The 22,145-nt window shown below is 36.4% G+C and overlaps 2 protein-coding genes across 4 annotated transcripts in view; one reads left to right on the top strand and one right to left on the bottom strand.

Moving 5' to 3' along the window:
• LOC116840651 overlaps positions 1-13,719 on the top strand; it is a 74,630-nt gene extending 60,911 nt beyond the window's left edge. Inside the window, exons 4-5 of one of the 2 annotated variants that reach the window (XM_032807624.1) lie at positions 8,737-9,014; positions 10,736-13,719. In XM_032807624.1, the coding sequence (XP_032663515.1) occupies positions 8,737-8,979 (243 nt within the window). In that variant the 3' untranslated portion in view covers positions 8,980-9,014; positions 10,736-13,719. Of the gene's footprint in view, positions 1-8,736 lie in introns of both variants that reach the window. The other variant, XM_032807613.1, reaches the window with a different exon arrangement.
• A 189-nt stretch (positions 13,720-13,908) lies between these two features.
• On the bottom strand, positions 13,909-21,676 carry LOC116840686 (eukaryotic translation initiation factor 3 subunit G-like). 2 transcript variants are annotated; one of them, XM_032807745.1, is made up of 4 exons: positions 21,512-21,669; positions 16,666-16,746; positions 15,909-16,358; positions 13,909-15,794 (listed from the first exon to the last, which is right to left on the bottom strand). In XM_032807745.1, exons 2-4 carry the CDS (start codon positions 16,685-16,687, stop codon positions 15,382-15,384), a joined length of 885 nt encoding a protein of 294 aa, XP_032663636.1. In that variant the 5' UTR covers positions 16,688-16,746; positions 21,512-21,669; the 3' UTR covers positions 13,909-15,381. The 2 variants fall into 2 exon arrangements, with proteins under 2 accessions (XP_032663636.1, XP_032663645.1); XM_032807754.1 differs by lacking the exon at positions 16,666-16,746 and having other exon boundaries at positions 21,512-21,676.
• Positions 21,677-22,145: the final 469 nt, after the last annotated feature.

Below are 22,145 nucleotides of genomic sequence, written 5' to 3'. Positions count from 1 at the left end.
TCCCAGCGATTAATTTTCAAATGTTACTAAAAGTAACTCATCGAGAATAAGTAATTTCTTCTGTATATTTTTGGTATTCTGTATATTCATCGTCCACTTTGGCGCGCCCTTAACTCCTTGTGTTCTGGAATCACATCTGCCAGACGTTCTACTGCTTACAAGCCAAAATTGCCCATCACGTCTAGTGTGTAATATACTCGATTTCAGAAAGGTTTGAAGTTTTTTTTATGAACGCAGCCGATGATTCAATAAGGAAGAACTTAACTTCCAAAAGTTAGTAAAAAACGTTAGTAAAAAAGTTCTCTCCCATTGGACCATCGACTGTATTCCAAACTATAGGCGAGAACGGTGTTCAGACCGTATAATTAAAACCAAATATATGCTTGTATGCAAGCTTGTGTATGCTCTTTAAGCGTCAAATTAAATAGACGTATGTGTCCCGCACGAGTGTCAATTAATAAACACCAACACGAGGGGTTAATTTCGACGGGTAGTCTCGGCGTCGCTTGGACAGAGGGGACAAGAATGAACGAACAACTACGTAAACGCTTTAATATCGTTATTGAACATTTTACTCCTCTGGCGAAAAATCGAACAGATTTCTGCAATTTAAATCTCGTGTGCACACGATGAAAATAAAAATTTCGTTTGTATCGAGATGAACCTCGTCGTTGTGACGGTGATGCAATTTGCGCGTATACGAGAGAGAGAGAGAGAGAGAGAGAGAGAGAGGGAGAGAGAAGGTAATGAGAGTTGCGCGTTTAAAAAAGAAAGAGAAAGAGAGAGAGAGAGAGAGAAAGAGGAAGGGAGGGGAAGAGAGAGAGAGAGAGTCGATATATTATCACACAATATCGGTGAGATATCTCACATGTAAAATCGACGAGAGGTGATACAGATGTGACGATTTAATTTCAATTCTCTCTTCTTTTTTTCCCTCTCTCCCTTCCTTTTTTGGATTTTTCACTATTTATTTTAAGGTCCATCCGGGATTACCGCCGACGAAATTTAATACTCGTTATGAAATCCCGCCGGCGCTTGTAATTTCTATCGGCAACTATAGGATCAAATTCCGCCGTAATTCGCGATGAATTGATTTCGGCACTACATGCGTGTGAACTGTGATTGACTTCTGGTTAAACGCGTATCCGGCAATATTACAGCGTTAGGTAAATGCTACAAATATTATTGACACGCAATTGGGCGAGCGCGAGTCAGCGCGTTACACCGATAAAACGAATCATGTAATTGATAGAATTATTAGTGTCGCATTGAGGTCTATAATTATGCCGGGGATATCGCGGATCGAAACGTCAGGGGCTTTATTACTTGTTTCGACACTTAACGAGAGACCTCTCCGCCCCGCGATAATTCACGACGAACGTGACGAGCTTAATGACGTAAGAAATAGACGTGGCGCTTTCAGCAAAAGGAAAAGAAAAAAGAAAAAAGAAAAGAAAAACGAAAAACTTCGCGGCTTCGAAAGTATCCCCATAACTTTGTACTTGGCAACTTTACGCTGTCCGGTTCGTTTTCTCTCGTGTTTCTTGTCGCGTTAACGATGAGAGGAATATGTTTTCCTACCTTTCGTTGGGACGTGCAATTTGCAAAACTCAACTTCAGAAAGATTTGAACAACTTTTCATGAATGCAGCCGATGATTCAATGAACTTAACTTTCAGAAGTTAATAAAAAACAAGTTCTCCTATTGGTCCATCGACTGCGTTACAAACTGCGTCGCGAAAAAGATATTCACAAATGTTCAAATGTTTCGCAAAATTTTATGAAATAAAAGAACCATATAAATCGTTTTTCGGGATTTGCAGAAATCTATAATAATTATACGAGATTTTTTTTACAGTAAAATCTTTTTTGGAATTCACAGAATTTTACAGAGTTAAGAATAAAATCGTCTTTTGGAACTTACAGAAATTTGCAATAATTTTGCAAGATTTTTGTTTACTGCAAAAGCTTCCTTTTAGGATTTACAAAATTTTACGGAATTAAAAATACCGTGAAATTGTTTTTTGGAACTTGCAAAAATTTATAATATTACATGATTTCTACTTACCATAAAATCTTTTTTAGAATTCGCAGAATTTTACGGAGTTAAAAATAAAAGGGATTCCTTAGAACCCCTCTGCAGTAATTCACTATAATTTTACAAGATTTTTGCTTACAGTGTAATCCTTTTTTGGTGACTCACAGAATTTTACGGAGTTAAAAATGCCGTAAAATCGTTTCGTGGAACTTGCAGAATTTCACAATAATTGTACAAGATTTCTGCTTACTGCAAAATCTTTTTCCAGAGCTCATAAAATTTTACGGAGTTAAAAATAAAATCGTTTTCAGGAACATACAGACATTCACAATAATCTTACGAAATTTTTGTTTACTGTAAAATCTTCTTTTGGAACTTACAGAATTTTACGAAGCTCTAAAATCGGGGTTCTGTTTTTGAAACTTGCAGGATTTTACGGAATGAAATCTGAGGGATTGTGCAACTTACACGATTATATATCCGGATAATTACGGCGCGGGGGACTCCGGGATGGCGTGCGGCAAAAATTCGAACCGCCTGTCGCGGTATCGAGATACCGCGTTAATTTGCAGGAGAGATTTGGCATTTGCCTCGCGCGCGCGCTGTTATGCCGCATTAACGGAGCTTTTAATTTCGTCTGAATTATCGCGAGCGTGTATATGTTTCGCAGCAATTATTTCTCGTTACGATCTTTTTGCTCGGACGACGCGATACAGCTCGCCGTGCGGACGTGCGGTACGCGCGCGCGTAATTAATAAATAAACGCGAATAAATCGTGCGGCTCTCGAAGCGCGCGCGAGGGACGAACGGAAACCGTTTTATTACAGAACCTCGCGATTAATGATGCGATTATGATCGCGAGAGCCGTCCGGCTCCGACGCGCGCTTTGAATAACGTACACGTAAACAACTCTATTCGAGCGCTCATGGTCGTGACTCCTTTCTCAATGCCGCGGACCCGCCGCGATCCCGCTAAAGCGGAAAAACACATTAACGCGTCAAAACCCTCCTCTTCCTCCACCATCACCATCGCCATCCTCCAGCCCCTCCCCCTCCTCCTCCGCCCGCCGCCCTGCCGCCCCCGCTCCCGTTTAACTCGCGCGGTGTCAAGCGCACACGCCTCCTCCCTCGAGAGTGACCGGGGCACTGCATCGAAAATATCGCGTAAAACGTTTCATGGGATATATTAAAAAATAATAAATTACATTAAATTTCAATCTCTCTAGGTCGAGCGGTATTAATGATGGCGCGCGGTGTCAAACGCACGCCCCGGCATGTGCGTGCGCCGAATAAGATATACGTTGCTGAAAGTGTCGAAAATTTCCGCGCGTCATCCCGGCCCATCGGCGCGTATGGAACACTTTGAAAAATATTCCCCCGGCAGAGTATGGTCGCGCGGGGGGCAGGGAGGCAGAAGGGGTGCTGTGGAACGCTCTTTGCCGTTCAATTATGCGAGACGATCCAGCCGCGAAACGAGCACTCCGTGCAGATCTCCCCCTCCCTCCCGCTCCCACGAAAAATTAGACCTCGATAGCGCCTTTATTAATCACTCCATCAATTTAGTAATTACCTTCTCGTGGACGCATTCTCAACCGCGCCAACGGATCTTGTTGCTTCACGGGGTGGCTCTTCAAAGCCTCGTGTGCACACGCACGCGTTCAAATAAAATTCTTTTCTTCGTAAAATAATCTTAAAGGGCGCTTTTGACGAAGATTTTTGTGATTCGCATAAAACTGATCGCTGGAAAGTACGATTATCTCGATGCGCACATAATTATCTACTACTGTGCCCAAAAAGTAAGACCAGTTTTTATTTATTTCAAAAAATATTTATTTATTCTTCCAAATCTATTTCGTCGCCTTCAAAGTAATCCCCTCCCGACCCAATATACTTATGCCAACGTATTTTCCAGTCCTCGAAACAAGAATTAAAGTCGCCTTCCGGGATGGCTTTCAGAGCGCGTAGCGATTCACGTTGTATCTCTTCTATCGTCTCAAAACGATTTCCCCGCAGTGGTCTTTTGAGTTTCGGGAATAGCCAGAAGTCACACGGTGCTAAATCAGGCGAATACGGTGGTTGTGGAACGATATGGATCGAATTTTTGGCGAAAAAGTCACGAAGAACGAGTGCAGTGTGAGAAGTGTATTTGGCACTAGTCGAGATTTTACACGTTTCAAGCCCAAAATATCTTTCAAAATGGTATTGGCAGATCCTTTCGAAATACCAACAGCATCAGCAAGGTCTCTAACAGTCATTCGACGATTAGCAAGCACAAGTTCTTCGATTTTCTTGACGTGTTGTTCATCGGTAGAGGTTGATGGTCGTCCGGAACGCTCTTCGTCTTCAACACTTTCACGACCTTCTTTGAACTGTTTATACCACTTGTAAACATTCCTTTCCGACAAAGCATGGTCCCCGAAGGCTTTCTGCAACATCCTGAACGTTTCTGCACCCGAAATTTCATTCCGCAAACAAAATTTAATGCAACTTTTTTACTTAATATAATTAGACATTGTAAAAATCGCCGAATGCACTTTTAGCGTCGTACAAAACCAAGCGTAAAGTAAAAAGTAATGAATGTTTTGACATGAAATTTGTCACAGATGTGCTGCCAACTTAGAAAAAAAAATATTTATGATGTGCGGTTTACCCGTGCGATTTAAATTGAAATCTGGTCTTACTTTTTGGACACAGTAGTATATCCGTGTTTACTCCAATGTGTGTGTGTGTGTGTGTGTGTGTTAGGAATATACGGAATTGAATGGATAAATGGATTGAATGAATCTAGTAATCACATAATAATTAACATGAAAGCGTCGCTCTTGTACTTAGAAATAATGAAAAATTGAAAAAACAAAATTTGTCAAATTATTTTCTGTGAAGAACTTCCCTAATAACATAGCCTATTGGTGTCATTGACCCAATATTGATTACATTGGGCATATATTGTGCCAATTTAGTCAATATATAGCCAATATTGATTATAAATAAAATGTGAATAAATTGTCAATATTGCACAACATGATTGCACCAATGCTGGTGTACATTGAGGTTACATTGGATAAATATAATATTGATAACAAACGAATTTGCTAATATTGAGAATTCTATATTAGTTATAAAATATAAGGTGTCAATTAGGCAATACTAAGCTAATATTAGGTATATTGGAGCCCAATTTGTTGCTAATATTCACCTAATTAATTATGCTACTAGGACTTACGTTAAATTTAGCATTTTAATCAAAGATTATTGAAATAAAAATTCAGTTCGTTTATTACGTAGAGTCAAATCAATTTCTTCTTTGAGGAGATTTTATAATATTCCTGCAAAAAGAATAAATTCTTCTTTTAAGTGTATGATAATAAACTTGTCTCAAATTTGTGATAAGTAGTATGTTTTAAGACTATTATAAAGAAGATACTCTTTGTCGAAGATAAACATTCTTTAAAAGAAGGAACATAAACTGAGAGTGGTCACTTTTCTTAGCAATAGAATGATATTTTTGCGACCATTCACGATGACGGTTTTCACAGCTTGGGTCTGTCATTGCCTCATTCTCGCAGGACACCCGCGGGTTATCGTCGTGAAGTGTCGCACCGCCGCGCGTCATCGAGGGTGCGTTGTTGCGACCCTCGGCGAAGGTGAGTCCGCGACGGTGTCAAGTGCACACACCGGCGGTGAACGAGAATTCGGAAAGCGGTTTAGCTAGATCAATCCGCCGCGGGCCGGGGTCAGCGATTCGCTTAAGGTAGAACGCGTATAATAAAGTAGCTAATGGGGCGGCTACGGCGAGGGTGGAAGCGCGCGGGGCTGTTTGACGAGAATCTCGGTGTGCGTTTGACGTTGGCTTGTTCACCGGCTCCGTGACGCGTAAGTCTTTAACGGGAAAATAACGGTAGCCTCCACGTTATATCCCTGATGAGCGATGAACAACTTACTTTGGATTGTAGCGTCGCGCCGTCTCTGTCTTCGTGGACAACTGTGCGCTGAATTTGAACTCTGTAAAAAAATCGGCTAAAGAGAACCGAGTCCCAAGCTTACACAAATTTGGTTGCACAGACTATCGTCGAGTTAAATTGCATAAGAGTCGAGCGAAATTTTGACAATTTAATGCAGCAATCCGAAATAAAAAATTTAGTCAACGGTAAAATTTGAACGGAACCGGAATGTAATTGTATGATGTGAATATTCTTTTACTAATAAAAACTTGGTTTAATTGTATAATAGGGGAAGTTGGGGTTATATGTTTCATATCTCAGAATTTCGAAGTTACAATTTCTTAGACAACCAATTGTTGTGACTGATTGTACAAACATCATAGAGGCAGTCTTCTTTTATGTTAACATTCACCTCATGATTCTGTTAACAATGTATGTATTTTGTATTATAATAATCAAAATACAAACATACAGCAATATGGTGATCTTGTCTTGGTACCGGATTCAGTAGTGTAGGGTAAAGAAGGTCACATATAAAATATGTATCATAGATGTATCTTTGATATGTATCTTTGATTAGTAGTTCCAGAGTCTCCACAGCCCTCTTGCCGGCCTTTAAATATGGATCAACTTTGTCTCGTCCATTTATATGTTCTATTTCAATCATTTTATGAATGAAAATAACTTTTATTATCCGAAACAAATATCATATACTTGTAAGAAACTTCATTCCAGCTAGTAACACGTCCCTTAACTTTATTTACTCACTATGGAGAATTTTAATGCAAAATTTCGAAAGATTCGAAAATTTATTTTTCTACTACTAAATCAGTTTTTTCCGTACTTTAATTATAATATTGTTCAGATTTTAATGAGACTCAGAGAAATATATCTATGTTGTCAAAGAACCATTTCACAATTTTGTATTCGTTGTTTTTCTTACGATAAACACTAAAAAAAACATAAGAAAAATATATGAGCAACATTCTTCTGAGATCATCTAGACCCGGTCTTCCCTATAGATAATTCCATTTCTGGTGGAAAGTCAAGCAAATCAGATCGATAATGTGTTGGATTAGTTTTGCGTGTTCACTCTATTATATTAAATTTTGAGTTTCTCTGTACACAAATAAAAAAACAGCAAATGTCCTTTAAAATAAGTAAGACAATTAACTCGTCAAATATAACCCTAAAATAGAATTCGTTTAACTCAATTCGAGTGGTTTCGACTAATCTCTATTTTTGTGGTATAAATAATAAATATGATTCTTTGATATTCGATTGCGCATAATGATGGGCGACAAAAGACGAATGTTATGGTATAATTTAAATCGCGAAAGGATAATACTTGATAACGAATGTGCCTTCAGAGTTCCTTCAAAAATTTTCAGTGTGAAGAGAAGATATATGAAAGTGCCCCTTTCTGATTTTGATGAATTTTAAGTATATTGTAGAGTAACTTAAAATAAAAGATACATATTTTCTTTATATGTGCTTTCTTGCGCGTTTAAATGTTGAATAAATAATTTGCGGGAAATACGATAAAATTAACCGTAAACGAATATCTTCGAAATTGCTCGGTATATAAAAAACAAAAATGATTTGCACGGCAGTTATTTGATAATCTTTATATCTGTATTTAAATAATTAAAAAATATCATTTTTTGACACACACATATCCTCAACTGTCATACATTTCTAAAGAAATTAAATGCAGAATTTAAAGGATATATTAAATACCATCCATCTTTTTCTCAGGATATTTTCTCGTACATATTACGGTTTCGAAGATATTCGTTCGAGTTATCTTCCAGGGGTCGATTCGAGCCCGAAATGCGTGGAATAAAAATGCGCGGGACATATAAATAAAAATACGTGTTTTTTTATTTTTAGTTGCTCTGTAACATATGTGCAGAGCCCATCGAAATCAGTGAGGGTCACCTCTATATGTTTCCTTCTCTCTCTATCCACCAGGCCGACCTTTTAATCCTGCATATCGATTTTTAATCATTAAAACCCTATGTATAAATATTTCATGAATATTCTGTGTGTGTATTCCACAAATATATTCCATATATATTTTTTTCTGGAGATAGGAAGAACAATAGTTTCAGAGAGAGAGAGAGAGAGAGAGAGAGAGAGAGAGAGAGAGAGAGAGAGGGAAGAAGGAAGGGAGAAAGTATCGAGAAAATTCTCTCGATTATCAGAACAAAAGCACATTTGCTGTTTGATGATTGTTAGAGAAACAAATCGAATAGTTATTGTTGCAAATAATTCCTTACGAGATTTATCATTTTAACAAACATATAGTACCCGAGAAACAAATCACATGTGTTCTCGTCTATTTAGTTTAGGTTAATGATGTCTCTATTAAGCTCATTCTACAATAACTGTGAAAATATGGAATAAAATATAAATAGTAAACTAATCGATCGATAGAATTCTTACAACCCAAGAATAATGGACTCTGATTGGTTAGTTTGCTTACTGCTTATGTTTTACTGCATATTTTTACGATTATTGTAGAACGGCCTTCACAGAAGTATTGCTCAGAGCAGTAAATTGGAAGTAATAAATCATTCGTTCCCACTATGCTGTGCCATATCAACAAACGATCCATTTGCAGTTGAGATATTTGGTTAAATTACCAAAAAGCTTGTTCTTTCAGTGTGAGGGAGGAAGAGAGAGATACCCTCACGATCAGATTTCACCGCAAACTGTTAACGGCTCCATGTCGGGCGCACGCCTTGTGTTCGCAGGTGAAGATCTGGTTCCAGAATCGACGTATGAAGTGGAGGAACAGCAAGGAACGGGAGCTGCTGGCGACCGGCGGTTCGCGCGAGCAAACGTTACCGAACAAGAACAACCCGAATCCGGATCTGAGCGACGCCGACGGCGATAGGCCGAGGATGGACCTGAGTGACGTCAGTCCGCTCACGAGCCCTCAGAGGCCCGAGGAGCACACGGAGAACGAGGAGGACGAGGAGATCAACGTCACGTGATAAAGCAACATCGCTCTGTACGGCGTATGACTTCCGTGCGTCTTGACGAAAAATAGTAGACAATTCTTAATTCAGGAGGCAGACCCAAATGCATGTATATGTACCGGCTGGACCAAAAAAAAGTAAAGAAATTAAAAGAAAAGTCAGATGTAATGTAAAGCGGATTTGCCAGTAGGGACGCTCGAACAGATCGAACAGAAAAAAGAAAGTGCTAGCTTACTTCGATCGTTTGATACGTACATATTAAATAATGACATCTTTATTATTATTTTAAATCGTCTTGATGTTGACGATGCACGCGAACAGTGTGCAATTACGTAAGAAGACATGTCGTGTCAATTAAATTCACTATTGTTTGCACGTAACGCCGAGAGATTAAGATAATTTAATAGGAAGTTATTAGTTGGAAGGGGGCATGCATATTAACACTACACACAGAAAAAGATCATCTTACTGCTGAGAGAAGCGGAGAAAAAAGAACACTTTTGTTTTGAAAATATTTTAATTTTTTACAATAATTTCTTTAAATATTTTCGTTTTTTTATAAATCGTAAAATGAGATTACATAGCGTTAAACGAAGGTAAGCATACAATACATTTCATTTTGTATATGAAATATATATTTTAGGTATGATATATATATTTTCTTTATAACGAAGAAAAATATATAAATAATTTTTATGAATGGGAAGCACAAAAAATATTGGATTGAGAATATAACGTTTTTAAATGTCGGAAGAAGATACTATTGTCATCCAAATAATCATATTGCACTTCTTATAAGACTATTATGATATTCGAATCAAACTATAACATTGTTGAAATTCAAAATTTTAAAATTCCTATAAACAAAATTATATATCGTTGCTCATATATGAAACAATTATTGTTAATTTGAGTATATCAGTTCTAAGTAGATATTAATTTTTTTTCTATGCAATCTATTTCTATATTCTATTTTTCTATTTCTATGTTCTATTTTTTTCTATGTATGTCTAATCCTAGACATTTAAATTTCTGAATGTAAAACCGAACTGAAAGAAAAGAAGACAAGAGATTGTATTCTTCCATTTTTATTGTTTCGATTTCTTTAAGTACGAATATTTATAAACTTTCAACATAGAATACATATATTCTATGCTGAAATATTTGAAACAAGTAACGTTCACTTGAATGCAGTGTAAATGCATTTTTCTACATATAAAATTATCAAAGTAGTCAAAAATATGAGAGCATAGGAGAGGTGTGCGTAATATCTTATAAAAATTACCCAAATTTATAACGATACATTTTGTGTCTTTAATTAACTGAGTAGAACTAAATGAAGTAAGTAAACATTTTTTCCCTTATATTACGTACTTTTTTAAAAAAATCTGTCGTTTTAACTGCTCTGATAAAAATAGGTCGTTAATTATCGATTAGTTCTAGTGTTAAACGGTCGTTGTAAACTAGACTAGAGAAAGAGAGAGAGAGAGAATCGAAGATTTCCTCGTTTTTCTGACATGTTATATTATCACGAATTTTGAAAATACCCGTCGATCATCGCCAATATGAGAACCTCGTGTTTCTTGTTGAGATATACTTTGGACCATCCGGTATGCATTACAATTTATTTTACAACGAAATATGTGCAAAGGAAAAAGAAAGAAAGAAAAGAGAAAGAGAGAGAAGGAGAAAGAGAGAGAGACAGAAAGAGAAAGAAATACCGCGCCAGTTCGATGGAGATTGCTGCTAATTTTAATCGTACATTTTCCAGCTGTCCGATCTTTCAATTGCCGACTGTATTTCCGGATAATTGGATCGCTACAGCGTGTTCCAGATTCATCGCGCGAGAGGAAGCCCGATCAATCTGTGCGGCGCTACGTAATCTACATTTACGGAAACTCGCGTGGCGTTCTTGTGTTTAATGAGACGTTGAGTGCTTAGTCCGGCCATAGAGAGGGTGTTCCGTTTAATCTCGCGCTTCTTATTTCACGACGGTAGCGAAAAATCGCGCCCGTACAGTTCTCCGCAGTGTTGAATGAATAAATGAATAAATGTAGATGTTATATCACACACGAAGGTAGCCCGAACGACAGACGCGATTGGTGGACCAGCTTTTAACGACGATAAGCGACAGAAATAGCGGCGCATTCGATCGAAACGGACATCTCGTGCAAGATATTAATTTGTCGCGGTCTCGTATAAGTGTTATTGATTAAATTTAATTTAATTCAATTTAATTTAACTTATTAATTCACTTTGGATAGCTACGAATTTATAAATACATTGGAAGTATATCGTAATATCAGAAGCGGGAAGAAGATATTCCAATTATTTTACAATTTGAAAGTCTATCATATAAAATTATAATGGAGGACGTCTATACTTTTTACGTGCATAAATCGTAAAGGTTTGTAGGACAGAAGATGAAGGATTCGTCCTGCAATCACGTAGTATATTCAACGAATGAGAGTCCAATTCTCAGTTGGTATCCAAATGCAATACTTATATCAATTGGATAATCGAAAGTTCATTTCGCATTTAGCGTTAAATAGACTCGTCGATAGGGAACATTATTATTCTTCCTGTTTTTAATATCATACATCGAAAGTTTCATTTTGGTGATAAAATGAGTTTTGCACTCGACGTCAATGAACACACTATGTGGGTCAGAATTTGCCATAATCTTAAATATTCTGTACTTGCAGTTTCGAACATTCTGCGCTTAAAATGAAACGATCGTAGCTATAACCATACAAAGTGGCGATCACTCTCGTCAGCTGTATGCTTGAAGTGGACGTAGGCAAAATTCTTGCCGAGATTGGACAGCTTCTCTTTAACTAAGGCCGGTATTCATAGTCGGATCTTATATTTAAGACCGTCTTAAATTCTCCTTCAGATACTCCGTAGCCAATAATCTGTACATCATCTGAAGATGAACTTAAGACGGTCTTAAATATAAGATCCGACTATAAATACCGACCTGAGAATTACTTCACCACGGATCCAAAGAGTTGACGTTGACGAGCTCGTCCAAATCCGCATCAATGATACCTTGCGACTGGAGACATGAATGGCGTTCGTTTCGCCATGTAATACAATATAAAAATGTCGAAGCCGTCCTGACGATATGATGGACATTGCACTTGTCACATCCAAAGTGAACGATTAGACATAAAAGATGTTCACTTGGTAACAATTAATTAAGATTTCTGATCAGTCAGCCGAGAACTCCGCATTGATGGTGACGACATGATTATCCAGACAGCACAGATCTCCAGAGGATGTCCTGGAGACGTTTTCAGGACGTAGGGACGTTCTCAGAATGTCCTTAGGATGCCTGTGGAGATTAGTGCTGTTTGGATATTAAGGGTAAAATGATGAGCAAACTATTGCGTTCTAAAACATCTTTTTTGAGGAAAATTTTACTCAATATCTATAGTTCACATTACATATACTATAGAATATCAAGTAAAATTTCCTTAAAAAAGACGTTTTAGAGAATGTAACCTCGGTGTATAAAATGCAGACCACTGCGATAAGTTAGAGTGAAGGAAGGTATACTTGTCTCTCTCTAACTTATTGCACTAACGCAAAATTCATCGAAAACAAATGGACCTAATGATGTAAACAGACGATCCATTTTTTTCTACGAACTACAACGTTATTACTCAGTGTAGTGCGTGCATGTCACATGTGATACAATTATGGAAATATAGGGATGCTCCGGATGCCTATTGTGATATTTAATGCATGTAAGTAGTTATTCAGTCGACACAGCTAATTTTCTGTCAAAACAGGCGATTTGTCATATTTATTTTACGATTACGTAATAAGTTATTTCGGAAAAAGAGGAATATTCGGGGAATTTCACAAGTAGAACAGATTGCAAGTGTTATTTGAATGATATATCTTTTTATTTAGCTATAGTTCGCAGGAATTCTGGACATGGTTTTCCTCACTTCTGACATCAACAATCCAATATAGCCGCAATGACTGATCAGGAGTCTTAATATAATTAAAATTGAGGACTGTTAATAATATTTCACGATGACTATTATACAACGTCCTTCGATTTGCATGTATTATGGAAATACGTTTGAGACCAAAAACGAACATAATTTATGGTTAGATTATTGTTACTGTGTGTGCAATTATTTTTTCTCTCAATGTATATATGGACCCAACGACGTAACTATTTTTTCTTTCAAACTTGGAAGAAAAATGATTTTTCGTACTTTTGCTAATACCTCCGAAACCAACGAATGTGTGCTTCGACCAGATTTTCCGCTATTTCCACCGTTCATCGTCGTTCGAGATTAATCGCGCGTTAAGTAAACACGAGAGGCTGCATGCGATGTTCTGTCTTTTGACTCCTATTTCCAGTAACATTTCATTGTTTAGCCTGCGTGAGAGGTCATCGGTTTGCTCTTGATATTTTTATTTCCTTTTTCGAAAACCAACGCGACTTGTGGATTACACTTCTGGATGAAAAAATTGCGCGTCGTCGCGACGAAACTGGTCCCGAACGAAGCGATGCGGCGAATGTATTATATTGTAATTAGCGATGGATGTACCTTCTCAAGGAGTCTTATATAAGCCATTGTGTAAGGTTGTATTAGACGTAATGTTACGATTCCGGAAATATGTACCTAAGTCTTACTCGTAAATGCCGCGCGGCCAAATCCAAATGTAATTATATTCATTGTGATTCAATATAATCTATGTAATATACTGAAATAAAACTGTCTATACTAAGCGACTTACGCACCTCTAACGTCGACGTGATAAGCGAAGGCTGCAAGATCAGAGCTAACGTCTCGCACATTTGCTCTCGGTCCGACGAATTTCTCCCACATTTCAATGTTATCACCAATGGTCCTCTTACCTCTTTCTAAATCTTATGATTCGACGATCGAAGAGAAGTGAGCAAATAAATTCATTACGCAAGTAAAAAGTTACATTTTATTTGTTGATATAAGGTTTCTACATATACAGTATATAGTTATATCGCCACAAGTGGCTCCCGACCTAATTCTTTCATTGCGGGAATAAACGGGATGGCTACAATTTATAAAACTGGAAGTATATCGCGATATCAAAAGCAAGAAGAAGATATCTTGCACTTTAAAAGTCTCTGATAAAATTATAACGAAAGAAAACTTCTATTCGTTTACTTTTTACGTGCATCAGTCGTGAAATGTAGATATGGAACAGAAGATGAAGGATTCATCCTGCAATGCTCATACACATGATATATTCAATGCCAAATGAGACAATCCAATTTCCAGTTGGCATCCAAACGCAATATTTATACTCAGTTACAGTTGATTGAGTAATCAAAAATTCAACACGTATTTAGCATTAAATAACAAAATAGATAGATCATTAAATAGATTCGTTGATACAGAGTATTAATCGAAGCATCATCTTGATTTTGATATCGTAAGAGCATGTAGTACCTTCTCATGAACATTTTTCAAAATGATTTGATATATTTTTCTCAATGCATTTCGGAACACAACCAATGTCCAATGACAGAACTTCTGGAAATTATTCAAAACTATGTCTCATTAAACATCAGCTACGTTTCAAATTGCATCAAGAAAAAAAATATTTAAACTGAATCGCCACATTGAAAGAAATTAGACAATAAAAAAATTAAAAAATGTATATTTCCGATCAAAATACCGATGAATTTTTATATCCGATCAGGATATCTGATTAAATTTAATAGAACATTTCATAATGATATTTCATTAGATAAACCAAAAAATTATAAAGCAATATTTTTTATTGGATGTTTTTTGATCAAATATAAAAATTCATCGGTATTTTGAACAGTGCAACTGTTTTCCTCAACGCAGTTTGGAACACAACCACCGATGTCCAATAACAGAGCTCCTAAAAATTATTTAAAATCATGTCTCATTGAACATCGGCTACGTTTCAAACTACATCAAGAAAAAAAAAAATATTCAAACTGTATCGCCAAGTGAATACGAGTTCCTATTTTCTTACGAATTCCTTTTAATAATTAAACTAATGTAGTTTATATTTTTACCGTACCCTGCGATTGTCTTTTATTTTTTAGAAGGGAAGAAGCACATATTGTGCTCACAGAATACATAAAATTTTAAGAACATAATATAATGTAAGAAAGTCAAAGCTGTTTTGCAACAAAATGAGTTTTGCACTCGTCATATTTCGAAGTCAAAGATTGGTGAAAAAGTGTTCGGTTAATAACAATCAGAATTATTGAAACAAAGATTTTTGTCAGTAAAAATTTATGTGACATCAAATTGAAAAAGAAAAAGAAAGGGAAAAAAGCCGACGAATTAAATTCTTGAACGGAAATCAATTTAAAGATATTATGTACAAGCATAAATACAAAAAGAGTCCACAAGATTTGTCATAATCCTAGTTACTCTGAACTTGCGGTTTTGACCATTCTACACTCAGAATAAGGTGATCGTAGCCATAACCGTTCAGAGTTGTAATCGCTCTCGCTGCGTCCGCCCTGTGCTTGAAATGAACGTATGCGAAGCCCTTGCAGAGATTGGAAAGTTTCTCCTTGGCCAAGAATTGCTTTACCACGGACCCGAAGGGTTTTACGAGTTCATCCAGATCTGCATCAGTGGTGCTCTGCGAGAGATTGGAGATGCGGATTGCGGTTGTGTCGTCTCGTCTCTGCATTTGCATGGAATCGCCGCGCTTGTTGCCGCCGTCGCGCATACCGGGCGGCACGTACTTGCCACCTTGCGGCTTAAGTTCTACCATCGCACCTGGTACGGCCGTGTTAACGAGCGGTTTCTTGTCGTCCGGCACTTTTCCTGGAATAGAGAAGAGCGTGCGCTTAGAAATTCGCCGAAATAAAGAACGTATCGTGTACAGGTATGCCGGCTAAAATACTAGGATCGACGTTTGCAGTTCAGGTCGTCACTTACCTCCAGCGAGAACAGTGTCCTTGTACGGACATTTGGACGTCCAATGGTCACCGTTGCAATTACGGCACTTGACGACACCCTTGTCACCCATGCTTTTCAGTTTATCCAACGAATCCTCCTCCACCTTGTTCTCCTCCTCTTTACTGGATATGAATTGCATAAAGACATCTTCACCGATAACAGTCGTCGCTGGATTAGGCCCCGGCCTATCGTCTTCAGAGTCCCCAAATTTGTCCCAATTCTTACGCGCCGCGATCGTCTTTGACACTACGCGTTGTTCCACCTTGAAGGTGCGCACCACTTTCACCCTCTTGTCGTCTTGATTGTATTTGTATTCAGTAAGTATTTTGTGGCCGTTCTCGTAGACCTCTGAGGGCACGGGCAGCGCTCCTCCCTCCTCTTCGACTTCGTCAGCCCAACTTGACTTTACCTCGGACGCAACTGGCATTTCTGGAAAATTTTAAATAGATATGAGCGCTGTTCTTAGTGCGTTTGTGGGTGTGTATGTGTGTAAATATAAAGTTTCAAAATGTAAAGAAAATCGAATACTTTTCTTTCGGATATATTAGATATATTTTTAATGGTATACTTCAATTAATGTTATTCAGACGAGCTCATTTGTCCGTGTGACAATATCTGATAAATGGATGTTACACAAGTTATATCGTACTATGGAATATGATATTTTATGAGAGTACATGGAACATTATGTTGATATATAAATATCTTATGTAAATATCTATTATATATACTTAACCTATTACAGACATCTCAGTCATCTTATTTTTATAATAAATGAAACGTAACAAGAGAGAGAGCCAGAAAGTGTACACAAACGCTGAAACAAATTAGACATGAAATTATACAATTTTATACGCAGAATATTTTATATCACATTATTGGTGTATATCTTATTTAAAATATAACTCTTTATAAGTAGGATACAGAATGTACTGTCATGATTCAATCTATCTGTCTATTTTATCATCAAAGTTATGTTTGACAATTTTTTATGGATGTAAGAGTGTTTCGCAGTGTATGAAAAACTGAATGCAGTCAATCCTTGTTATCAGAATCAATTAACATCAAAGGCAATTTCATTCAAGACTTACAACAGACACACAGGCCTGGCAAGTTTCCAAAAATTAAAGATACCCATCTCTCTCTCTCTGTTGCACTTTATTATTTATAAAAAGATATATCCTTTACTATTCTCATAAAATCCTTACAACTGTTGTATGTATAGTTTATGTGTAACATCATATTTACGTAGGATGAATCATAATGGGTAAACTAGCTTTTTACCTACAACACAGATTATCAACCATATGTCTAATCAACTTATAGATGGTGATTTATTATGTAAGGCGATTGCGTAGATACACTGAATACAGGAATTAAAGGAATATTTAATGATATGTGTGTTAAAGCGGTAAAAATATATGTTCTTATAAAATAATTGCCTAATTCCTTTTTTTTATAAGAGATATCTTGCCATATATTTTTTACATATGAAAATAACAGCATATATGTTCACATTCTTCAGTCTTTTCCAGACATGGCGTTCTCCAGATCTTTGATATGTAAGGTTAAAAAAATAAAGATATATTAAAGTCATATTATGTAACAACACACATATGTATGAAAATAAATATATCACGTGTAAATGTACATAACATGTCAACAATTTATCAGTGTTTTCACCATAATAAGTGCTCGAAATGACTACCTTCCATCCTCTCACAAAGCGTAGCTCTTTGCAACATTGTGTTACGTACAAGATCTGCGGTTTTATTACACAGTAAGTTTATAGTTCTGCCTTTCAGATCTTCACTTTGGCCGCGATCCGTTTCACGAATATATGCGTATTTATCTATAATTTATGTTACATATATTTATATTGTAGGAAATGCGCGCATAATGCGTGAAACAGAACGCAACCTTTGAGTTCTTCAGTGTTGCAAAAAGTTATGCTTTGTAAGAAGATGGAAGATGGTCATTTCACTTATAGTAAAAATATTAATAAGTTGTTAACATGTTATATACGGTCACACGTTGATATATTTTTAACATTCGCGCGTGTGCTTTTATATAATATGATTCCAATATATCCTTGTTTTTGAAGCTTATATATCGAAATAAGACCTGGAGGCGTCTGGAAAAGACTAAAGAATGTAAACATATTTATGCTTTTATTTTCATATGTAAATAATATGCGGCAAAATAGCTCTGATGAAATTTCTTACAAAAAAATAAAACTACACAATTATTCCGTAAAAACACATACTTTTGTCGCTTTAGCACACATATTAGCAAATATTGTTTCAGTCATACACTTTAACGTAATTTGATTCTATTTTTTAACATGTTTGTACTTCGCGGCTAGCAATTCGCATGGTGTGTTTACGCAATCGCCATCTATATACGCAAGTATATCGATTAGACATGCAGTCGATAATCTAACTCATAGGATAAAAAGCTGGTTTATCCACTATGACTTACTCTGTATGATATATTGGCAATCATGAGTTAATAAATTGGTATCTCTAAATATTTCTATGAACTTGATGAGATTCTTTCAATCGACCTGGACTGAATTAGAATATCTCCTGCGAGAAATAACAATAAATGGCTGCGTTCAGAAAACAGCTGATCAGTGAGCGGTCAGTGATTATTGGTCCTTACTGTTAGATCCCTAACTTTAGACCAATTACGTTGACTAATTACTCAACCGTTGTGCAACAGTTGTGTCTTCTGAACGCACCCATTGGCTTCTATCTATTTCAATTCTCATTACCCAGTGAGAAATGATTTTCCAATCGACGTCGAAATCGTCAAATCGACGTCTTTTCGACATCTATCGGTAAGTCATTTCTCACTGGGTAACCAAATTAGTTTCAAAAACGTATCAGATGTAGATAATAAAGAATGGTGAAACATACAAGACCCCATCGCAAGAAGTGACGCCTTGTCATAACGTGTCTACAAATAGCAGAGATGAAACTAAACTACCTCAATATGGCTTCTCCTCGCGATACTAATTAGCCATAGTTATGCAAGAATCCAACCCACAAAATTGTAATTTTTTATTTGTAAGCTTTATCAATGAGTAACTCATATGTCCTTCTCTATAAAATAAAAAAGATTCATGCTTTATGGGCGCCTAAAATTAATTAAGGATCAATTTTTATTTTTATCAGTTACACTATTTTTTACTTATTACGACTTCTTTATCCATTTTCTTAAGAGTTAAGCTTATCAATAAATACCTTTAAAAAGAAGAAATGGATTATGCTTGACTTTTTGAGCGATTGCAGAGAACTTCAGTGCTGTCTATACTTTTTAAACATTTATCAAATTCTCATTTTCAATTTTCTCAAAATGTACTCCGTGTAAGTTGGGTCAATTTTGCACAATTACAGCCAACTAGTCTCGCGCGATTCTCTTGCAGTTTATTCCATATAGTATTAAGATTACTACCTTTATTTAAAGATAGTAATCTTAAACGTCTCTAAGGTTTGGTTGCACCAATATTATTTTGGCTTTAAACAAAACTTAAATATATATTTATCTTTATCTTTCTTTCTAAATAAATAAATACAGACGTATATTTAAGTATTGCTTAAAATTAAAATAACGTTGGTGCAACCAGGCCTAAGAGATCTTAAAATAATGTTTTAAAGACGTTTTATATATATATATATATATATATATATATATATATATATATATATATATATATAACGTCTTTAAAACATTATTTTAAGATCTCTTAGGCCCGGTTGCACCAACGTTATTTTGATTTTAAGCAATACTTAAATATACGTCTGTATTTATTTATTTAGAAAGAAATTTCTTCAAGGGGAGACGGAAGTGGATTTTTGTTTACATAGAAAGGCCCCTCGAATATATAAAACTTTCTCATGAACAACTTTTTGACAGGACAATATGTTTAGAGTTATTAGATTGTAACATTTTACGTGAGCCACCCTGTGTGTGTGTGTGCGCGCGTGTGTGTATAAAATGTCATAGACGTCATACAGATGTCTCTCTGATAACTTTTTAAGGCCCAGTTCTACAACCTCCGTTTAACTTTAACTACCGGTTAAGTCTCAACAGTGATTGGTTAATTCTGATTAACTCTTCTTAACATTAAGGCCCAGTTCCACAACCTCCAGTTTACTTAACTGGCTGGATATTCCATTGGACCAATCGCATTTGACATTAAGAAGAGTTAATCAGAATTAATTAATCACTATTGGGACTTAACTGGTAGTTAAAATTAAACAGATGTTGTGGAAAACTTGGCCTAAGGCAAAGTTCCACAACATTCGTTTAATTTTAACTACCAGTTAAGTCCCAATAGTGATTGGTTAATTCTGATTAACTCTTCTTAATGTCAAATGCGATTGGTCAAGTCCAATGGAATAACCAGCCAGTTAAGTTAACTGAAAGTTGTGGAACTGGGCCTAAATGCGATTGGTCAAGTCCAATGAAATAATTGGTCAGTTAACTAGAGGTTGTGGAACTGGACCTAACCCCTTATCCACAATCTTGCTTTAATCTTTAAGCTATAATCAATTGACTAACCACAGTCGATTATTTAAAAAAAAATGAACTGTGGTTGGTCAATTTCTTATGGCTTAAGAATTAAAGCAAGATTGTGGACAAGGGATAAGACGTTATATCGGGTTATGTGGGTAAGTATGAGAACTTCCAACATTTTGCAAATAACCACATGTGTAAAGTTTCAAGATATTAAAAAAAGAATATTGCATAAAACGCGCGATATTGTAGGCCAAGCTTTGTAAACACGAGATCTTACTTTCATATTCTGCTCTACCTTTATAAGTCATTGCGGGTGCTTTCCAGCTACGTTATACTGTGTTATACAAAACTAGTTTATTGGTTCCATATTATCTTACAAGATATTTTAGATAATATGACCAATAAATTGGTTTTGTGTAACGTAGCTGGAAAGCACCTTGGGCTGCATTCAGAAACCCTACTCGGTGAGTAGAGTAACACTTAATTAGCCAATCAGGGCAAAAGGAACTAAGATTTATTTATTATGATCGGTTTATTAAAGTAGCTCTACCCATCGAGTAAAATTTCTGAACATAGCCCTGCATGTATTGAATCAGACACCTTGTATAAAGAATCAAACAAAGAATTCACGCGACTCAAACCCGGAAACCAAACTAATATTCATGGGCACCGCCAAAGCCTCAAATATGAAACTCTGTATAGAGAGTTGTAAAATTAAATCGACAAAAATTCGCGGAGATATAGAGGACATTAAAATAAAAATATTTTTTGCCAATAACGATTGAAAGCGGCGAAAGCATGCAAGACAAGCTTGTCATACAATAACCTAACCTGCATTTGTTGGCCATCAATTTTCTGAAAGCGCGATTTACTATCTACTATTTCTACCAAGCTAATACACGCAAAATCCTGATACACGAAATGGTCGAATTGGTGATAAATATGTGAAATCATTGACAATACAAACGATCGTATGCGCAACACATGCTTTAAAACAGAAAAGAGGCTGAATTCCGTTTCGAAGGCGGAAAATCGAATATCAATGAAGGTATTACCTGTAATAAATCTGAAATCACGTTAGCAGCAAACGATCGGAATTGATAAGTCGCAACGAAACAAACGGAATACACGTGAAACTTCCACAGATTCTCGCACGAAACCGAACTGAGCTGAATATATCCACGACGATATAATAATGGAAGATAGGAAGACTCCGCGCTTGCATGGCAAATCCAAAGTTAAGCCAGTGACACACGATGCTTGTTCGTGCTAGTTTACTTGCTGGATGGAAGTACTCTGTTCTGATTGGTGCATTTCTGAAGATGCATGAAAACGTATCAATCAAAACAGAATATTTCTATTCAGCAAACACTCCTGGGGCCTTAGGCAGGATTCACATTGCGTCCGATATCCAATAAAAGAATAGCTTTCCAATGGAGAATTGAATTTTATATTAGAAAGCTGTTCTCCTATTGGATATCGAACGTCGTACATCGGACTCACGGTGTGAATCATACATTATTCTTGAAAAATATTACATATGATATTTCTATGAAAAGCTATAATTCATGTTACGTATATTATAGCTTTTCATAGAAATATTGTATGCGATATTTTTCGAGAATAATGGCTCCTGCACACAGGACGCGATAATGCTTGCCGCGTGACAGAAGTTCGCGCGACAGCCAA

This window comes from Odontomachus brunneus, unplaced genomic scaffold (assembly GCF_010583005.1).
Source record: "Odontomachus brunneus isolate Ranch 3 - 2012 unplaced genomic scaffold, Obru_v1 Obru_scaffold_001, whole genome shotgun sequence".
NCBI lineage: Eukaryota > Metazoa > Arthropoda > Insecta > Hymenoptera > Formicidae > Odontomachus > Odontomachus brunneus.
Note: the sequence above shows the minus strand (reverse complement) of the source record. Positions and strands in the feature narration are given on the sequence as shown.

What these genes read in the sequence shown, in the direction of transcription:
- LOC116840686 (XM_032807745.1), bottom strand. Translation starts at nt 16,687, where the DNA reads ATGACTGAGATGTCTGTAATAG. An exon ending in GACTGAGATGTCTGTAATAG is followed by an intron (nt 16,359 to 16,665) that starts GTTAAGTATATA and finishes AAAATTTTCCAG; the next exon opens with AAATGCCAGTTGCGTCCGAG. An exon ending in GGACACTGTTCTCGCTGGAG is followed by an intron (nt 15,795 to 15,908) that starts GTAAGTGACGAC and finishes TCTCTATTCCAG; the next exon opens with GAAAAGTGCCGGACGACAAG.